Source organism: Leguminivora glycinivorella, chromosome 21 (assembly GCF_023078275.1).
Source record: "Leguminivora glycinivorella isolate SPB_JAAS2020 chromosome 21, LegGlyc_1.1, whole genome shotgun sequence".
In the NCBI taxonomy this organism is placed as follows: Eukaryota; Metazoa; Arthropoda; class Insecta; order Lepidoptera; family Tortricidae; genus Leguminivora; species Leguminivora glycinivorella.
Window position 1 is genome coordinate 13679682 of NC_062991.1, and position 19377 is coordinate 13699058.

General features: G+C 37.6%; 1 protein-coding gene across 2 annotated transcripts in view; it reads left to right on the forward strand.

Annotated features, from left to right (window-relative positions):
- The first annotated feature begins 1095 nt into the window (after positions 1–1095).
- LOC125237599 (apolipophorins) overlaps positions 1096–19377 on the forward strand; it is a 40656-nt gene continuing 22374 nt past the window's right edge. For both annotated transcript variants that reach the window (XM_048144739.1, XM_048144738.1), the window contains exons 1-16: positions 1096–1265; positions 10733–10759; positions 11142–11338; positions 11787–11951; positions 12538–12687; positions 13013–13437; positions 13588–13753; positions 14176–14358; positions 14757–14909; positions 15332–15479; positions 15757–15877; positions 16159–16321; positions 16828–17022; positions 17134–18585; positions 18673–18802; positions 18922–19297. In XM_048144739.1, the coding sequence (XP_048000696.1) occupies positions 1187–1265; positions 10733–10759; positions 11142–11338; positions 11787–11951; positions 12538–12687; positions 13013–13437; positions 13588–13753; positions 14176–14358; positions 14757–14909; positions 15332–15479; positions 15757–15877; positions 16159–16321; positions 16828–17022; positions 17134–18585; positions 18673–18802; positions 18922–19297 (4130 nt within the window). In that variant the 5' untranslated portion in view covers positions 1096–1186. The remainder of the gene's footprint in view (positions 1266–10732; positions 10760–11141; positions 11339–11786; positions 11952–12537; positions 12688–13012; positions 13438–13587; positions 13754–14175; positions 14359–14756; positions 14910–15331; positions 15480–15756; positions 15878–16158; positions 16322–16827; positions 17023–17133; positions 18586–18672; positions 18803–18921; positions 19298–19377) is intronic.

Consider the following 19377-nt stretch of genomic DNA (forward strand, 5'->3'; position numbering starts at 1 on the left):
GCAGTTCCTTCCTCGCACAACGTATCAGCATTGCGATACAGCGAGGAAATGTCGCCAGTATCCTTGGTACAATGCCTCAAGGGCCTATTTTAGATATTAGCTAACTTTAATGTTTAGTCTTAGTTTCTTATATAATTATGTAAAGTACTTTACCGTAAACTTAGCCGAAATCATTTAGTTCAGAATACAAAGTGATATTTGACTATTATTAAAAAAAAAAACCTTAACTACAATGTTGGCAAGAGTTTTTAAGAGCTCCCGATATTTCGACGCAGTTGCATGCATCATGATCACGGAAATGAAATGAAATGAAATGAAATGAAATATTTATTTTCCAAGTAGGCATATTACAATGCGCTTATGAACGTGAAATAAAACTACGCCGGCTCTAACCCTACGCCTCAGCCTCGAGAAGATTTCAGTCCCCCCTCAGTTGGAGGGGCAAGAAACTCGGCGGGCCACTTTTTTTTCAAAACGTTACATCTTATAATTAACATGCATTAAAAAAAACTCAATATAGGCGTTTTCCTTGATCATGATACATGCAACTGCGTCGAAATATCGGGAGCTCGACAAAAATCAAAAAGGCGATCACGGTCTATATCCCGGTCAATGTAAGTCACAATATTGGTGTTTCAAACTGATCGGCTGCCGGCGTATCATGCTGCCAATTTTATCACTTATCCACGGGGATAAAACATCTGTCACTCTCACACTGACATACTTGCTATGCACGTGGATAAGTGATAAAATTGGAAGCATGATACGCCGGCTGGTGTACTTATTTTCTAGTTTTTGTAGAAGTATTAATTTTTCCAATCAATCCACCTATGCCTGAACCCACTTGAAGAGTTCCCACAAAGCTGGCTGCGTTCCTTTGAATCGCAATGCCAATCCGTTGCAAAAATGTATTTCCTAAAAACACTCCAACAGTGGACCATATAGGCGTTACTGATTACCTAACAGAGAGTAACACCCTCCAGCAATTACATAAAACTTACAATTATATTCTACTTGCTTACTCCTCTCTGATTGGCCGGGGTTACGACCCCCCGCGTCTATAAAAGGGGGTCCGCGGCGTTCGCAATCGCATTTACCTTTCGGCCGAGGTAGAAGCAACAAGTATTGCTAGCATAAGGACTGCCGACTGATTTAATTTAATTCTAGTGTTAAAATCCCCGCCAACATGGGGCCTAGTTTAAGTTGGAACATTTTTTGTGTTCTTCTAGTAGTTTCCGTTTTATGGAAACCAGCGTATACTGATGGTAAGTGTTTTTTTTTTCTTTTGTTTATTTGGTGACCGACAAAACTTATTTTTAAATAAAATAATAATATTCAACCTTATTTTATTACTAGTACAGCTCGTTCTATTACATAATCTGTGGTATTCATTAATAAGTGTTGATTGTCACCCAAAAGCTTTGTATTTAAACAAATTTTCATGTTTTTATTTTAAATTAAAGTCAATAATTAGGTCTACCATTATTCATTGCAGTCATATTCATAGTTACTTAAAATTAAAAACGGGACTTAACCCCTCAAACGCCTTGTCACAGGTCTGTCCCAGACAATTTAAACTTTAAATAACATACTGAAGGCTATTATTAATTCAATGGCAATGTTTTGACAACGGCGTTACAGGGGTTAACCGCGTAAAACAATGTTTTAAAATAATTTCGGAGCAGACTGGTAGATTAAGTCCCGTTTTTAATTTTAAATACTTATATGTAAAAAGTTAAATCAATATTCATAGTTCTTTTCTTTAATTTTATTAAAGCATTCACAAGTCGTGGTATGCGTAAACATGTACGTGTTTTCATTTCACTGTTTATTTTTTATTCAATAGATATAGGCATAAACATACGGTTTTTAAATCAAACATTTTTCTAGCGTTTTATTTACACACCGTGGAATCCAGTGAACCAACAAAAACAATAGTTTTATCGCAATGTACTAAAAATCCTTGACTTTTACGAGTGGCCATAAATGTACATGAATCAGTTTACTTCCAAAAGTTACGTTATTACCTCTATTATTCAATCATGAAAAATTCCGCTCAAATATTATGTATGGATTTATCTTCTACCTACCTGTAAACTATTTTATATACTTTATCAGTAGAAATAACCATGATACATAATACCTCGTCATACTAATTATAATTAATTTTACAAACATAATGCATTTAAATTAACTATAAGTATCAGTATCATAATACCACATTATATCAGTCAGAAACAATAAAATAAAAAAGAATTATCAAATTGCTTTAGTATCAGAATTTGTAGCTAACTTCAGGCACAAAAGTTAAAGTTTAAAATTTATACGTATACATATTATTCGATAAGTGTGTAAAGTTAAGTTTGCTTTCCTTAAAAAGTTTTGATACTTGCGATCTCCATTTTCTAAAATGACTTTAGATATTGCTTGTTTCTAAGACTTGTCTAACAGAATACATGTTTAAAGATTTAAAGATTTAAAGATTTTTATTGAACATAATAACATACATTAAGTAACAAATTTGTTCGTAATCAGCTGCATTAGTATTAAACTGTGTCGCAGCTATTTACGCCCACCTCGGAACATAGTGAATTTTATGTTCTACTTACATAAATCTAATAGACACATCAGTTTAGAAGTTTAGTAAACTTAAGTTTACTTAGTTCAAACATGTGGTAATTGTTTCAGGAAGTAATAGTTTAATATTTATGAATATAGTGAAACATATTTAACATGCTCATTCAAATAGTAACTCAGTCTCATAATAATTGAGGTTCTGTAAAAAGTTAGTTAGTACATTATTGGTAAGTTTTATAGCAAAGGAGTAAAGAAATTAAGTCCGCCATTTGTATTTTAAAGTTATTGCGTAACAGTTAAATACATAAATAAAGTCTTAAGAAAAACTTCTCTAAACATAAATCTAATTAATAACGGATAAATATGAATAATTACATGACTTATTTAATTTGTTTTTACACTACACACAAAAAAAGTATATTTTATTTGATAAATTTGTATTTTGCATGTTATATTTTTGTTTTGTATGGAAGTAACTTTCGTAATCTTCAATCACACGTTGCTGACATTCATCTAAGCGGTTACTGTAGCCTACAGATTTTAAAAGACACCTTTATAACTTAAGCTTAAAATTCCACAAATGTAAAGCTTAAAGCGTAAACGATGCGCTAGTCTGCCAAAGCAATATCGCAATTTCGGTTCTTCCAACCCCATATTTGCTAAACACTTGATCATTTCTTACCTACCATTTTTGGAAATACTAACTTGAATTTATATATTATGTTATGTATGCTTTTACTCATTAACGGTCACTGTTGCCAACATGATAGCCAGCGAAAACATCGGATACCCTCTGACCCCTTATCACGCTGTTATCAGCATAGGTGCTCATTAAGGCATAGGTATAGACCACACAGTGAACAATTAACAATGTTGACATTAATAATAATGAATAATTTTCCACTTATACTATTAAACGAGCAATTCTTGTATATTTATTTATTTATTTATTTATTTATTTATTTATTTATTTATTTATATATACCGACGATCTCGGAAACCGCTCTAACGATTTCGCTGAAATTTGTTTTGTGGGGGTTTTCGGGGGTGAAAAATCGATCTAGCGTAGCCTTAGATCCCGGAAAACGCGAATTTTCGAGTTTTCATGAGTTTTTCTTTCGCATTTGTAAACGTAAAATATGGTCCTTAATTTCGCCGCGCGCGCATCGATTCCGCGTAGCTCAGTCGCACGAGGTCGGTCTAATGTACGCAGATAGATCGTAGGTGTCAGGGTTTCGAATCCCGGCCAGAAATTAAGTTTTTGTTTTTTGTCTTTTTTTTTGTTTTTGTATTTATAAGAGTTTTTTTTAATCTAAAGACGTGATATATTAAAATAGAACCGAGCGAAGCTCGGTCGCCCAGATATTTTTCCACTTATGTGTTAAACTTTAATAGCACATTACGATACAAGTGCGAAAAAAGGAAGTTCGAAACGAGTGGTGATAAATTAAAACAAGACCGAAGGGATTTTCCTTTTCGCACGTATACCCATAGTACGACGTTTTTCAGTACAGATGGGCGTCCGAAGTTTCCACCTGACACATAATGAACTACTTCTCGCACTAGTGCGTAAAAAAAACACCATCTGTACTGAAAATATCTTAACGGTTTTAGACAACGATTGTTTAAGAAGAGTTTTAAAAACCTTCAAATCAAGGGTGAACAGGCATCTTCTGGGCGAGCTCACTCCATCGTAGGCCACGTCTTTGCCTTTGGCTAGTCTGGGGCCAAGAGCAAGCCCATTTATAATAATAAAAAAACACTGTTTAAAAACCTTATAATATTCGCATGTGCTTTCCGTCCGTGGGTGTCGTAGAAGTCGACTGTGGGATATAAGTTCAACTGTGATGCCATGACTCGGGAACAAATATCTGCGTTCATCACACAAATAAATGCCCTAACCGGGATTCGAACCCGGGCGTAGCAGGCAGGGTCACTACGCGCTAGGCCAGACCGGTCGCCATAATGGTAGTCGTATTTATATATAGTTACAAGCTTTTTCCCGCGGCTTCGCTCGCGTTAGAAAGAGACAAAAAGTAGCCTATGTCACTCTTCATCCCTTCAACTGAGTCACGTCAATTCGTCGCTCCGTTTTGCCGTGAAGGACGGACAGACAAACACACTTACCTATTTATAATATTAGTATGGATTCTCTTACGTAATGAATTATTGGCTTGCCTTGACAATGACCGTTTCGTATGATAAAACAACGAAAAACAGATAGTTTTGCCCCCCGACCCTCATATCACTATCCATTGTTTTGCCGTATTAACAGCCTTATATTCGTTATTGCCAAGGCCGGTAGATAACTAGCTGATATCTTTGCACTTTTGTCATTGAGAATAATTAAGTTAAATTAGATTTTTTTTTACTCTCAAATTTTTTATTTACATGAACATATTTACATAATTATATAAGAAACTAAGACTAAACTTAAAAGCTAGCTAATGTCTCAAATAGGCCCTTGCGGCATTGTACCAAGGATACTGGTGACATTTCCTCGCTGTATCGCAATGCTGATACGCTGTGCGATGAAGTCGGTCACCAGTTACCTCAACCAGACGCTTCGCGATTTCTGTGAACAACTTGTTCGCGCTGGGACCCCATGGAACTAAGGTTTCTACGCCAAAAGGTACAAAAAGATATTCTTTGCCAATTAGAAAATTAAATATTTTTTGCAGCAGCTCATAAGGTCCATCTTTGTTAGACAGTTAAGTCCCGAAAATTGGCATAATACCAAACCTATGCCAATTTCCTAAGGTACAGCGGGGCAGATTCGACTGGGGGACAAATGCAACTGATCCCTTTTTTCCATGTTTTACAATATTTGCGTTATTAATTACAGTGTCCACTAGTTATATATAGCACGCATGTTCAGTGGATACGTCATGTGGAACTCAATAGTGTAATAATGGAAAAATTGGATCAGTTACAATTGGCCCCCAGTCGGGATTTGCCACACTATACCTTACTATTTTTACGAAATCGACTATTATCGTATCGTATCGTATCGTATCGTAACATCTGGTGTTTTAACCCAGGGGATAGAATTGACTTTTCCATACATTCCGACTGATGTGATGCCGCTAATTTCTATGGAACAGCCAAAATTCGCCGTTTTGGTATTGGTTCCATAATAAAAGTTGGTCTTAACTTAACTGCCTTAAAAGTATACAGAGAATGGTTGGTCCTTTTTATATCACCTTGTGTTTGTTTACCACTTCAAGGCCTTAAACTATTCACAATAGTTATACGCCCGAAAGCTGCAAGCTGCGATTAAAGACGGACAACTCAGTGGAATTTGCTGAGTTCATTTGACACGCTAAGTAGATACGTTTACTTGATCTATGGTATATAAGACGAAATTACTCAGGTAGACCAAAAGTTTTAATCTCAAATGGATGAAGATGTATACTCAGTCGAAATGTTTGGTGAATAATGTTGGAGTCACATGGGAAGGGGTCGGCCCCCAGTCACAGTCAGGGCACTGATCGACAAATAGAATAATTGCTGTGACTGTACAGTCGATGTACTTTGTTATAAAATTCACAGATTTAAAGTTTTTTGACCGAGAGTAGGTAATGAAATAGTTAAATATTGTAGATGTTTTGGACTTGAAGAAAGTTAAAAGGATGGTAGCACCAAATTGGATATAGATACCTTTTAAAAAAAAATGATAAGAAAACTTGATATAGGTACAGTCAGCTGCAGAGAGCCCCCTTCCAAACAAATTTGTATCTTCTAAAAGATCCTCTAAGAAACTGAATATCTAAACGAATCATGCTGTTCCTTTCCATGTATGCCTCTATTCCTTTCGGCTATTTAGATTTGTCCAAAATAAACTAACTATATTACCTGAGATAGCTATAGCACAGAAAGAAACGTCAAGTTGTGCCAACCCATTTTGCAGTACTGAATCATACTGATCTTGAGTTGAGTCATAGAGATCATGAGTTCATTTCCTACGAAACTAAGAGATCTGATCTTTCTACTGTCAGTCATTATAATATTAAAAGACTATCTGACTAATATAAACAATATATGACCAAAAACTATTTTCAAACTTAAAACGCAGTTGATTGTACAAAAATGACGTGGTTCGAAGAAAGTAAACCATTATTTAATTTAAGCGTTTACAGATCTGAAGGAACCGATAAGGTGACCGAGGAAGCTTGTTTCCTTCACTGTCATTTTGTCATTAAACCTCATTTTGACCACTTATGGATGGATGTTAAGTTTTATAAGCTTCTTCACTCCTTTGTTTCTAGATTTTTTTTTATTAAGGATATGCACAAGCAAACACAAAAAGCAATTTGTGTTTCATGTACAGGAAAGGACAATAGTTATTTGTTATACAAGGGGGCAAAGTTGTATTTTAACGCCGAGTGTGGAATTGAAAAATGAGCAAGTGAAAGGATGCTATAGTTGAACCACGAGCGAAGCGAGTGGTTCGAGAACAGAATCCTAAACTTGCGAGTTTTTTAACACACGAGAAGTAAAATATATTTGCACCCGTGTAACACAAAACTTTTCCCCTCACTATAGCGAGGAAACTACAACGCAAAAATTGCGTTTATCACCGCTTCCAGTAGGTAGTTCCACAGGTGGTAAATCATCTTTATTACTAGATTCACCTACTTTTATCAATTTTAAAGCAGTTAATTTGACTTTATTCGAGGTCAAATTACTTTACCCACTAGTGGATAAAATGCGTTTTTACCCGCTGGTATTAAAGGACAAAACACGTGTTTCCGAGTTAGTGAGGGGAAAAAATCTTTATTATCTTTATATTTGCAATATAGAGATTTATTTATATCTATTTATTTCAGATTTGCAGATTTAGATTTTCGCGGATCATTCATTGCCTTCGATACTACATTATCTCCATCAAAATTACATTATCTCAATCAAAAATAGCTTAACTAGCTTAAGGTATACCTGACTGCACAAATGTGACTTAACATTATGATTGAGCAAAATATTCGATTCCCTATTTGCATGTTATATAAATACCACGTTTAGAAGATTTAAAATACCACAAGCTAAACCTATAGGATTAGGATGTTCTTACTTAGGATTTAGAAAGATAAAGACTTTTATCTCTCGCCTCTAGTCCTTTGCATTGATTTTAGATTTAATGTGCTTTCTAGGAATAAAGTCTCAAAGGGTTTCCACCTTTTACAGCTTGCTATTTAATTTATATAGCATTTAAGTATAATTGATTACCTAATACCATGATTAAAATGAAATTAGAAACACCTCTTTTATCTATAAAGAAATTCCAATCAAGATATTAGGTCAAACTAGTTTTAATGGCTAAACCTAAACACATAGATCATTTGGAGTATACAACGGATGCCAAACATCGATCCATCTACTGTTTGTCATTGAATGAAAAAGTTACAACTGCGACTTTGAACGAATACCAACTCTATGACAGTTTAAATAAACGTCACAAGTTTTGGTCGGGATCAATTGATGACTATGACCGTTTATGAGTGATCGTTGCGTCCTGTTCGGGATAATTGTACCCAAGATTATTCTGTAGGCAAACAGCTCACAGACAGCTGTTACATTCAGCAGTTGAAATACTATAGCATACGTACTAGCTTGTTCTTCTAAAATATCTGCACAAGTTTTCATTCTAAAATAACCTTCAAATTTAAAATTTTGAAAAAACCCCCCGCGACATAGTAAACCGATTTTCATGAAACATGGCTAAGAACACTACCGACTAACTCAGCTTTCAGACAAAAAAAAAACTAAATCTAAATCGGTTCATCCGTGCGGGAGCTACGATGCCACAGACAGACACACACACACACACACACACACACACACAGACAGACAAACAGACATACAGACAGACACGTCAAACTTATAACACCCCGTCGTTTTAGCGTCGTAAAATTGAAATTTTAAGAAAAGTTTAGCCCATCTTCAAACTAAAGTTTGAAGGCATTTTCCTATGTTATTTTACTATTGTAATCAGATGGAAAAATGTCCTCTACTGAAACAAAATGTATAAACCTCTACTCCAAACAAACAAAAATGTATAAACCTTTTGTTTGTTTGGAGTAGAGGACAAAAATGGTTGGAAAACTTTAATGCTAACATAAGGGCTTCTGACCATATGTGATATCAGTCCAAGTCATAATGCTACGGATAAAATTTATTCATTTGAGTTCATTGAATTTTTTTTTATACTACGTCGGTGGCAAACAAGTATACGGCCCGCCTGATGTAAAGCGGTCACCGTAACCTATGGACGCCTGCAACTCAAACAGTGTCACATGCGCGTTGCCACCCCATTAGAAACTTGTACATTCCCTTTTGCTGTGTTAAGTACACAGTAAAAAGGAGTGTACAAGTTCTAAGGAGGGTTCGGGTTGCCGACGACTCAAAGGACAATAAACGGAACAAGTTAGTTCCGTAAGTCCTCCCGTCATCAGCACACCGCACCCTCGTTGAGCTCTGGCAGCCTTACTCACCGACAGGAACACAACACTATGAGGTACACAACAATATTTCAAATTTCTTTCCTGTTTACATTAGGTAAGGTAACATTATTATCCCATTACTCCTTGCTTGTTATGAAAAGAGCTTCCTTATCTAATCGTGATTAACTAGTACATACAATATTCAATGTCATATTTTATCAGCCTAATATAGACAAATATCTAATGTTGTTTTCTAGTTCTATTAGGTTCTTTTGTTTTATTGCATCGATATTTGCATGCATCGAATACTACACGTATTTTTGTCTAATCTTAATAATAAATGGTTTGGGAAACCCTTCTGTGGACAGTCGCATATTTTATTTTAACCAATAAAAACATATTAAATACTAAAAACATCAGTATCTAGTGCCTTAAATGTTTAGAGAGTACGTTTTTCTTGTCACGTAGGTTAAGGCGCCATATGTAGAATGGTTTATACAATAAATTATTTTTATCTTTTTTATCTTTATCTTTAAATACTTCAGTTCACGCCTAGAAACAAAGTAATTTGTGATTACCAAGAAACCATTTTATAATATAGATTTATTAATATCCTTATTGCTACCCCTATCTTAACTATAGCTGATATCTCTAACCATTAAGCTCTAGATCGAGGCTAGGAACATCCCGATGCACTGATTCATCGATAACACTGACCCTAGTGACCCCATTGACCCCATTGACCCCTTTACATCCGTCAACAACTTGACCCCTAACATAATCAGAATCACAATGGAGCGCAAATATGATAAGTTAAGATTTTTCTTGGAAATGTTTTCAAAAATTATTTATGTGGTGAAGAATAACAATTATTTTATTCTTCCACTGGTTTTATAATATTTATCGGATATTTGAAATAAATTTTAAAATGTATTCTAAAAATTGTTTAATGAGAAATGAAAAATTTCAAACTCATCATCAAGATGTGAGGAGATTGCTAATTTTCCCATATTCTAACAAAATAATTTATGTATTAATTTCTTTACAAAATATTTTATGTAAAACCTCATCTATTATTACTATTATTAGGTATTGCGAGGAGAATTGAGGTGAATGACTACACACACACAGATATGTGAAAAAAAAATACATTTTAGTAACTTTTTGGTCCATCTTGCAGTTCCCGGTTCAACTTGCTATCGGTACAAAAAAAGAACTATATTTATTCCAAAGTCTCGTTGTAAGTAATTACATAATTATTTTGTTGTGTGTGTATGTGTGTGTATTGGCTTCAATTCTTCTACATATTTCATTTTTCCATATAAATCCAAAACGCGATTTTTCCTTACACTACGTCTCTTTTAATACAGCGTAGTTATCAACGACTTTTTGCTTTATAAAAACACTATGCGATTTCCACAACGTTGAAACTTAATTTTATTTTCTAAATCTGACACTATTTCAATGTACATTTAATTAAATTTATTTGTCAGTACATTCATTAGATAGAAAGCTTTGTCAATGTCATTAGTAACTCTGTTGTTATCATGTTTTGTTACAAATAACTAATTGCTGGCATAAATAAACAGATAACAATACAATTTATGCTATCATTATTGAGCTGCATGTGGTAGTAATTAACTCATTAAATCATTAATAATTAGTGTTAATTATTATTTGCAAGTATATTTATTTTGTTATTGTTTTCTTTACAGATAGGTGCAATGTTGGGTGCCAAGGATGTGAGTATTTTATTTTCTTTCCTTTATTTGCAACATTATTTGTCTTATTAGCAGCAACAAAATTAGAATGTCTCTTATAATTATTTTTATTTGACTTCTTCATTCGTTTCCAGTTTTACACTATCATAAATTTGGCATATTTTTACATTCTTCACTTGTCTTAACTAGATCGCCTTTCTTTAACTGTATTTTGTCAATGAAGTTTTGTTTCTATTGCCATTCGTTGTTGTTTTTTTTATAACCTTCTAATTCTGTTTCTTCGCTTGTGTTTTTTTATATTAACAGATCTCTTTCTTCATCCTCAAAATTTACTAAATCACCATCTATAAATTGGGGCTAGGTGTCCCCACAATATTGATTTATTATTTATTTATATCATCAGCCCCCTCCGGCCCGACTTTCCTCAACGGCCACAAGTACAACTACGGCGTCGAAGGCACCGTCTCCATCTACCTGACCGGTGCTGACAAACAGGAGACCAGCGTCAAGCTTCTCGGCCAAGTCTCTGTGGCTGCTCTGGGCAACTGTGCCCATGTACTGCGAGTTCAGAACTTGGTCATCTCTGGGCCTGATGGCAAGGTAAGACATTTTTTTCTGACCTTACTTGAAAATTTCTTGAATAAATTGGTTTATTGCATTTTTGACAAGGATATTATTTTCAGTCATTCCTTGTATACCACTTCAAGGAATTTTAATAAGGATTTATTATAGTAGCTGACAGTCAATTTAAATTTTAAAACTATTTTTGACAATATTAGTGATTATGTTTTCAATGATTTGGTATGAGAGATCATTGTCTTGTTACAAAGAGACCCATGTTTGAGTAGTAGAGCTAATCTAAAGTATCATATTTAGTAACTGGAATCAATTCTAAATAATGAATTTATTAAAGATCTTTTGTTTTGAATAGATGCCTTAAAAACTTGAAGTGCTTATTAAAGTGGACCCTGTCACAGAACGAGACAAACAATAGAAAGCTAATGATAATATCGACGTAAAGTTACTAAAGTATTTGTCATTTTCCCAGAAATACAACAAGCCCCCCGGCCTCGAGAAGCCAGTGCGCTTCACGCTGCAGGACGGCCGAGTCGGAGCCGAGATCTGCGCTGAAGAGGGTGACACCCGCCGCTCCCTTAACATTAAGAGGGCCATTATCTCTCTGCTGCAGACCGAACAGAAGTCTTCTAGCCAGGTAATTTTGCATCTTCACGCTTTTTATCGTCTTTTTATTTCTACTCCAGTATATAGGGCCATAATGATTTACCTATAAAATATCTTTGATTTCTACGATTAATATTACAATCATAATCTGACAATTAATTAATCACATACGAGATATTTTATTTTCTGCTTTGTTTGAAAATTATTCTATAGACGTAATTCTTAACAAAATAATAGAAACTTTTTGGTCTTTCTTGCAATTCACTGTTGAATCTGCAGTCGGTACACGGTAAGAACACTAATTTCAAAATCTCGTTGTCTTTACATGACAGTGTTATAGTGTGCGTGGCCTCAATTGAGTTGAAACTACCTATACTCCTGAGTTAATTGTTTTTGGGAGTAGCCTCTAATTGTATGTACCGAACACTTATCAAACTAGTAAATAATCAGAGGTAAATTCAAATTCATAGCTACAACATTTTGATCCTTGTCGGCAACTGCTTTCTGGTCTTCAATTTGGATTATGCTAAATGAATGTGCCAAAAAAGCCAAAACTTTTCTTATTCACTTTACTCTTATGTCTCTTTGCCTAATCTACAATTACATTTTTTCCCCAGGTTGACGTATTCGGTGCTTGCCCCACTGACGCCTCGTCCTCCCAAGAAGGTGGCGCCGTATTGGTGCACAGGACTCGTGACCTCTCTCGCTGTACTCACCGCGAGCAGGGACAGAATAGCCCGGTCTATGCCGTCGCTAGTGACAACGCTGTAAGTACCATCAACATTTCATTCGTCGTCTCTCCAGAGATTATCATTGTCAAGAACAGAGGTCTTTAATCATAGGTATTGGTCAAGATCTACTGTTCACCAGCTCTGATGTTCTCAATTGCGCTTTTGCCTGAGCCCGAAAACACCGTGACCGAAAACAGTTTTAGAGAAAGATGTAATTATCTCTGGATATTTCATAATGACATTAAAGTATCTAAATGTGGTCAGAAATACGCTGTAGTTAGTCAACTTTTGTATCTTCATTTCTAATTGAGTCTTCGTTCATATGTATCGCATAAGTCTAACCAAACTTTTTTCTACCCAGCAAATCGCCGATACCCAAGTGCTCCAATCCATCCTCAACGTAGAATCGAAGGTCAACAACGGAGTCCCCGAGAAAGTCTCAGCCACTGAAGAATACTTGTACCGTCCCTTCTCCGTTGGCGAGAATGGTGCCCGCTCCAAGGTCCACACTAAACTGACTCTGACCGGAAAATCAGCTGGAGCCGACGCTGGTGCCTTCACCCAAGTCCGCACCATCATCTTCGAAAACCCACATGGTGTTGTCTCTGACCAGAGCAACTACCAAGCCGCTTTGGCTCAAGTCAAGGAAACCGCGAAGTCTTGTGGACCTGAGGCCAGCTCTAAGTCTGCTGGCAACTTCGCTCAGCTCGTCAGGATCTTGAAGCCTACCAGCAAGGATGACCTGGTCAAGATCTTCAACGCCGTTAAGGGCAACAGCTTGGAGAAGTAAGTAACTTTGAATCACCATTAAGGATATTAAAAACCCCTAAACTCCCTTCTGTATTTTTTTTATTTCAAGATTTCGTCTCAAAGATTTATGTATTGCTTTAGACCGTCTTGCTTTGAAATATTTTCTTATCAATCATCTTTCCCCAGGCGCGTCTTCATCGACGGTCTCCTCCGTACTGGAACCGGCAACAGCATCGAAGCTTCCATTCAGATCCTCAAGCAGAAGGAGTTAGATGACCTGGAGCAGCAGATCGTCTTCCTGTCCCTTGGCAATGCCAAACACGTTAATACTGAAGCACTGAAGGCTGCTACTGTAAGTTCCAAAAATGTTCTCTTAGTTTTCCGCTCAGAATCAGATCTCTTTGTAAAAAATATGCTATTCGGCAAAGTTTACTCTTTAATCATGAGCAGATACACTGCGCTCAAATAGTCCAAGTTTTGTACTCCAAAAACTCTGACGAGTCTTGTATTGAGATTATCTATATACATTATGAGCCCCGATATCTCTTTAACATTATGAACCCCGAATCTGGCGAAGCCTAACACATTCAATCCAAAGCTAACAAAGTTTTCTAGCTACTACTACTAGGAACAAGAACTCCAGACGTACTGCCAAAAAATTCAGAAATTCCAGAAGATGCAAAAGCTTCCTTAATGTGGTCAATGTGTCGTCACTATGAACATTTGTGATTATTCTGATCTTTATTTCCCTAATCTCACCATCTTCTTCCACAGTCTCTCTTGGACATCCCGAACATCCCCAAGGACACGTACCTCGGCGTCGGCGCGCTGGCTGGCTACTACTGCCGCAGCCACGACTGCCACCACAGGAAGAATGACGGCATCATCGCCTTGAGCACCAAGCTGGCTGGCAAGCTCGGCGGATGCAAGGCCAAGAGCAAGGCTGAGGAAGACACTGTAAGTTAATGTTACATTGTTTTTCTTTTCATCATCAACAGCAATATTTACTGCTGTATTTGAATGATCTATTAAATAACAAAGAGGACTATTTTTGTAAATTTATAACAATATTGTTAAAGCACTTCGTTTCGGCAAATACAAATTTTACTAAAAATATTTATTTTATTACTAGGTATGATAATAAATTTTATTTTACCTTATTGGTTTGGTGCCCTATTCATACCTGATACAAAAAGAATCTTTTAGATTATCTTCTGCAAACGAGCATGTATTTTAAATGTTTAGCAATAGCAACAAAATCGCATTTTTTTTTCAATTCCTGACGTCATGCCTGCTACCAATGATCCCAAAAAAGCTATTAGTAGCTATCTTCTTACTGATATTCTTTTCCACAGATTGTAGCCGTCCTGAAGGGTATCCGCAACATCAGACATTTGGAAGATGTCCTCATCGACAAAATTGTGCACTGCGCGGTTGACCCCACCGTCAAGAACAGGGTTAAGGCTGCCGCCCTCGAGGCCTTCCAGGCTGACCCTTGCTCTGCTAAGGTACCAAAGAGAATCGAGTATTATAGAAAGTTACTGTCAAATGTGTAATCACAGTGCATAGACTGCCATCTCTCGACACAGGCTAAAAACTTTTGAACCTTTGTTTTGACAATTTGGCCCATATTTTTAGCTTGATATGTGTTAAAATGTCAAATATTAATTTTAGCGCCATCTAGCCGAAACTCCTTCAAAAGGTATAACACCATCTAGGTCCCCGTTACTTTTTCTTTATGGTTTTTCACAGTCCATTAAGCATTTTGTCTCATTGAGTCCTATAAAGCAAAAATCATTCATGTTTACTATCTTGATTACTATCTTGATTTGATAGGACCTTTTTTATTTGTACGCAAAGAGTTTTTGTTTTTATATTTTACTATTCCCAAGAAGGTTAGTGAAATATTTAATCCTTCTTTGCTTATTAGATCAAGAAGACCGCATTGGACCTGCTGAAGAACACCCAGTTGGACTCCGAGATCCGTATCAAGGCTTACCAGGCCGTCATCGACTGCCCCTGCGGCAAGTCTGCCTCTGAAATCAAGAAGCTTTTGGACAACGAGCCTGTTCACCAAGGTATAATCAATGTTTACAAATCTACAAAATACAAAAATGAACAAGATGACAAATTTTTTCAAATAAAAATCTAAAATAAATGCGAGTATAATGTGGACGATGTTATTTAACCATCAGTAAATAAAGTATTGTTTTTATTATAAGTAGTAGCTAATAAGATTAGTTAACTTACCATCTTCATTATTATATTACAAGTTTTCGAATAATGTCTTAAGTAAAAATGTCATAGTAAGAAAGTTCATTGTTGCTAAGTGCATTGTTGATATTGTATTTGCAGTCGGCCGCTACATCACGTCCAGCCTGCGACACATCCGCGCGTCAGCCAACCCTGACAAGCGTCACGCCCGCGAACACTACGGCCAGATCCGTACTCCCAACCGTTTCAACGTCGATGACAGGTAATTCACTATTACTGGTTCTTTCTTCTATAATCACTAGTATCGATTTTTCTATAGTCTGTCTTATTTAAGTTTATGCTGTATTTGCTGGAGTAACTCATTTAACTTTTTGTTTTCGATTGTTTCCTTTGTATGTTTATCTGCTTTATGTATAAAGCTCATTTTAAACCGTACTCCTACTTTTTTTTGTTTCTTGAAACCTTCCTTCATATTTTCACTCTGACGCTGGTTTAGTTTCATTTCTAGTCACCTTTTGAACTCTCAATTTTTCTCTTCATCAGGAAATACTCCTTCTACCGCGAAGCCTCCTACAACATCGATGCCCTCGGCGTCGGCGGCAACGTTGAGCAGAGCGTCATCTACTCGCAGAACTCCTTCTTACCCCGCTCCGCTAGCCTGAACCTGACTACTGAGGTCTTCGGACACAACTTCAACCTTCTCGAGGTAAAGAAACTAAGACTTTACTTAACAGCTAGCTTATATCTAAAATAGGCAAGAATGCTGATATTTTGTGCGAGGAAGTCACTAGCTCTTCGGTCACCAGTTAGGTAAATACTTTTGTAACATACAATTGACATTACATGACGTGCGCCTTGAAGGCATTTGTATTGTCAGCCTTGTTTCAAAGAGAAAATTTCCAATCAAGATTTTTCAAATTACAAATAGATAAATATTTTACCGGGAATGAAAATCTTCCAAATTGGGACGAAAGCGAAAAATAAAAACCAGATTCAGCGGGACACTATTTGTTTGCTAACCGATTGATTTTTGGTATTGCGAAATTAATCTTTTACTTTGTGTAGTATAGGAAAACCAAACAAACATTACGAATGCATGTTTTCTTCTCCCTCTTCTCAGTCCCGTTTCAACCATACAATTCGCAAATTCAAGGAAAATTTGTGTTGACATAAAACCTTTCAAATATTTACATAAAACTTTTTCCTCTTCAGCTCGGAGGTCGTCAAGGCAACCTGGACCGCGTGGTGGAACACTTCCTAGGACCCCGCAGCTTCCTCCGCACCGAGGACCCTCAATCCCTTTACGATGACCTGAAGAAGAGGTTCAAGGAAACAGAGGACAAGATCAACCACGGTGTGCGTGGACGCCGCTCCATCAAGACCGAGATCGACAGCTTTGACAACCGCGTAAGTGTCCTTGTGGATTTGTTTGCGTGATTAAGCAACAATGACACAATTTTTCAATACTTTGTTACTTTTTTCCAATTTGAAACAAAATGTGTTATTTTATGTTCACAGGTAAAGGCTGAATCTAACTCCTACCACAACGAATTGGACCTGGACATCTACGTCAAACTTTTCGGTACCGACGCCGTCTTCCTATCCCTTGGCGACGACAAGGGCTTCGACTTCAACCACGTTCTCGACCAACTCGTCCACTCGCTCAGCGATGGCATCAACAAGGTTAAGCACTTCCAGAAGGAAATCCACGCCAACGCTCTCTTCTTGGACGCCGAGCTTGTCTACCCGACCTCCACCGGTCTCCCTCTGAGACTCGACCTCATCGGTGCCGCCACTGCTCGTGTCGATATCGCCACCAATGTTGACATCCGCCAAATCCTCCGTAACCCTGAGAGCGCTAAAGTCGACATCAAGCTTGTGCCCAGCACTGACATCGAAATCTCCGGATTGTTCCTTGTCGACGCTGATGCCGTCACTACTGGTCTTAAGGTTATTACCAACCTGCATTCATCTACTGGTGGACACATCATCGCTAAAGTGCTTGAGAACGGACACGGTATCGACCTGCAGTTCGCTCTTCCTATTGACAAGCAGGAAATCCTGACCGCTTCCAATGACTTAGTTTACTACACTGCTGAGAAGGGACAACAGGAGAAACATATCCCGATCAAGATCGACGCTGACAGGAAGGACTACAGTGGATGCTTCGACCAGTTGTCTGGCCTCATTGGTCTCACTTTCTGCGGAGAGGTTTCCGTGCCTTTCACTGTTTCTGGACCCGAGGCTCAAAACTCGATCTCCAAGTTCCTCGCCCGCTATCCTTTGACTGGAGCATCCAAGGTCAAACTTGTCATTGAAAAGAACGACCTCCGCGGTTACCACATCAAGGGTATCGTGCGCGGTGACAACCCTGAACGCCGAAGCTTTGAGCTGCTCTTCGAGGCTGAAGGTGGCAAGACGCGTCGCGCTCAGGTGTCTGGAGAACTTATCAACAACCAACAAGAAAAGACTATTAAACTGGCTCTGGACTCTCCCATCAAGAAGGCTGGTGGTCAAGTTTCGATCTACACCAAGCCCAGCGAATATGTTCTGCTGGTGAAAGCCAACTTGGACAACGAAAATTACTACGCTCGTGCCGGCTTCAATGTCCAAGGAAACGAGCAGCGCAGCGTATTCAAGCCTGTTGCCGAATACGAATTGCCTGGTGGTAAGGGCAAGCAATCTTTGAAGGTTGACGGACAATTAGTCAGAGAAGTTAACGGACCCAAATCGAAATACACGCTTGAAGGCATTAAGATCAACATGCCTGGCAACGAGGTTGTCGATATCGCCGGACACTACGTTCATGAGCCCCACAGCTGCGAAATTGACCTGAAGGCCAAGAAGGGAGAGCACCACATTATCTTGGGCGGTGCTTTGAAGGGCCACGACTTCAAACTCGAATTCCAGAACACTTTGAACGCTTACGTGAACTTCAAGGCTAGCGGACACTCTGAATGGAGCGAATCTGTAAGTTACTACTTCTACAACACTTGATACTCGTATCCGTATTGTTAAACTTTACCTAGAGAGTATTAACATTACTTTTATTTTCAGGTAGTCCATAACGACCTTGACCTGGTGTACGGTGGAGACTTGCGCGACCAGCGTAACCGCGTCACCTTCAACCAGCTCTTGAAACACCACACCAAGCCTTCAGAGTTCAGCGTGATCACCAAGAACAAATGTAAGTATATCCATACCCTACGATATCAAGACTGTGTTCGTTTTAAATGGGGTATCCTTGGCCGATATTTTTTATTATTATTCGAGTATGTAACATGTACATGTTTCTTTCGTTTACAGTCGAAGTCCACGCTTTGCCCATCAAGGTGAAACTGGACGGTGAAGTTGACCCTAAGAAGGTCGACATTGTGATCGAAGGCCAGTACATGGACAAGAAGGCCGAATTCGAACTAGAAGCTAGAACTCAGATCAAACACCCTGGAGACTACAGCGTCAAACTTATCGCCAGCGCTGACAAGAACGGTATCGAGGTCTTCGCTAAGCGTGACATCGTCTCCGCTGACAAGTCTAACTTGGAGAATTACATCGTTGTCAAGAACATCGGCAAATACGAGCTTTCTGGAGTTGTCACCCACAAGAACAAGCCTAATGACGTGCATCTTGGAGCTGTTGGTCATTTGAAGATTGCTGGTGGTGGCAAGAATGAAGACATTACGTAAGTAAACTTAAAAGATCAATACTATATCGACGATATTATTGACATTATTGTTGATAAAACATACATTTTCACCATTT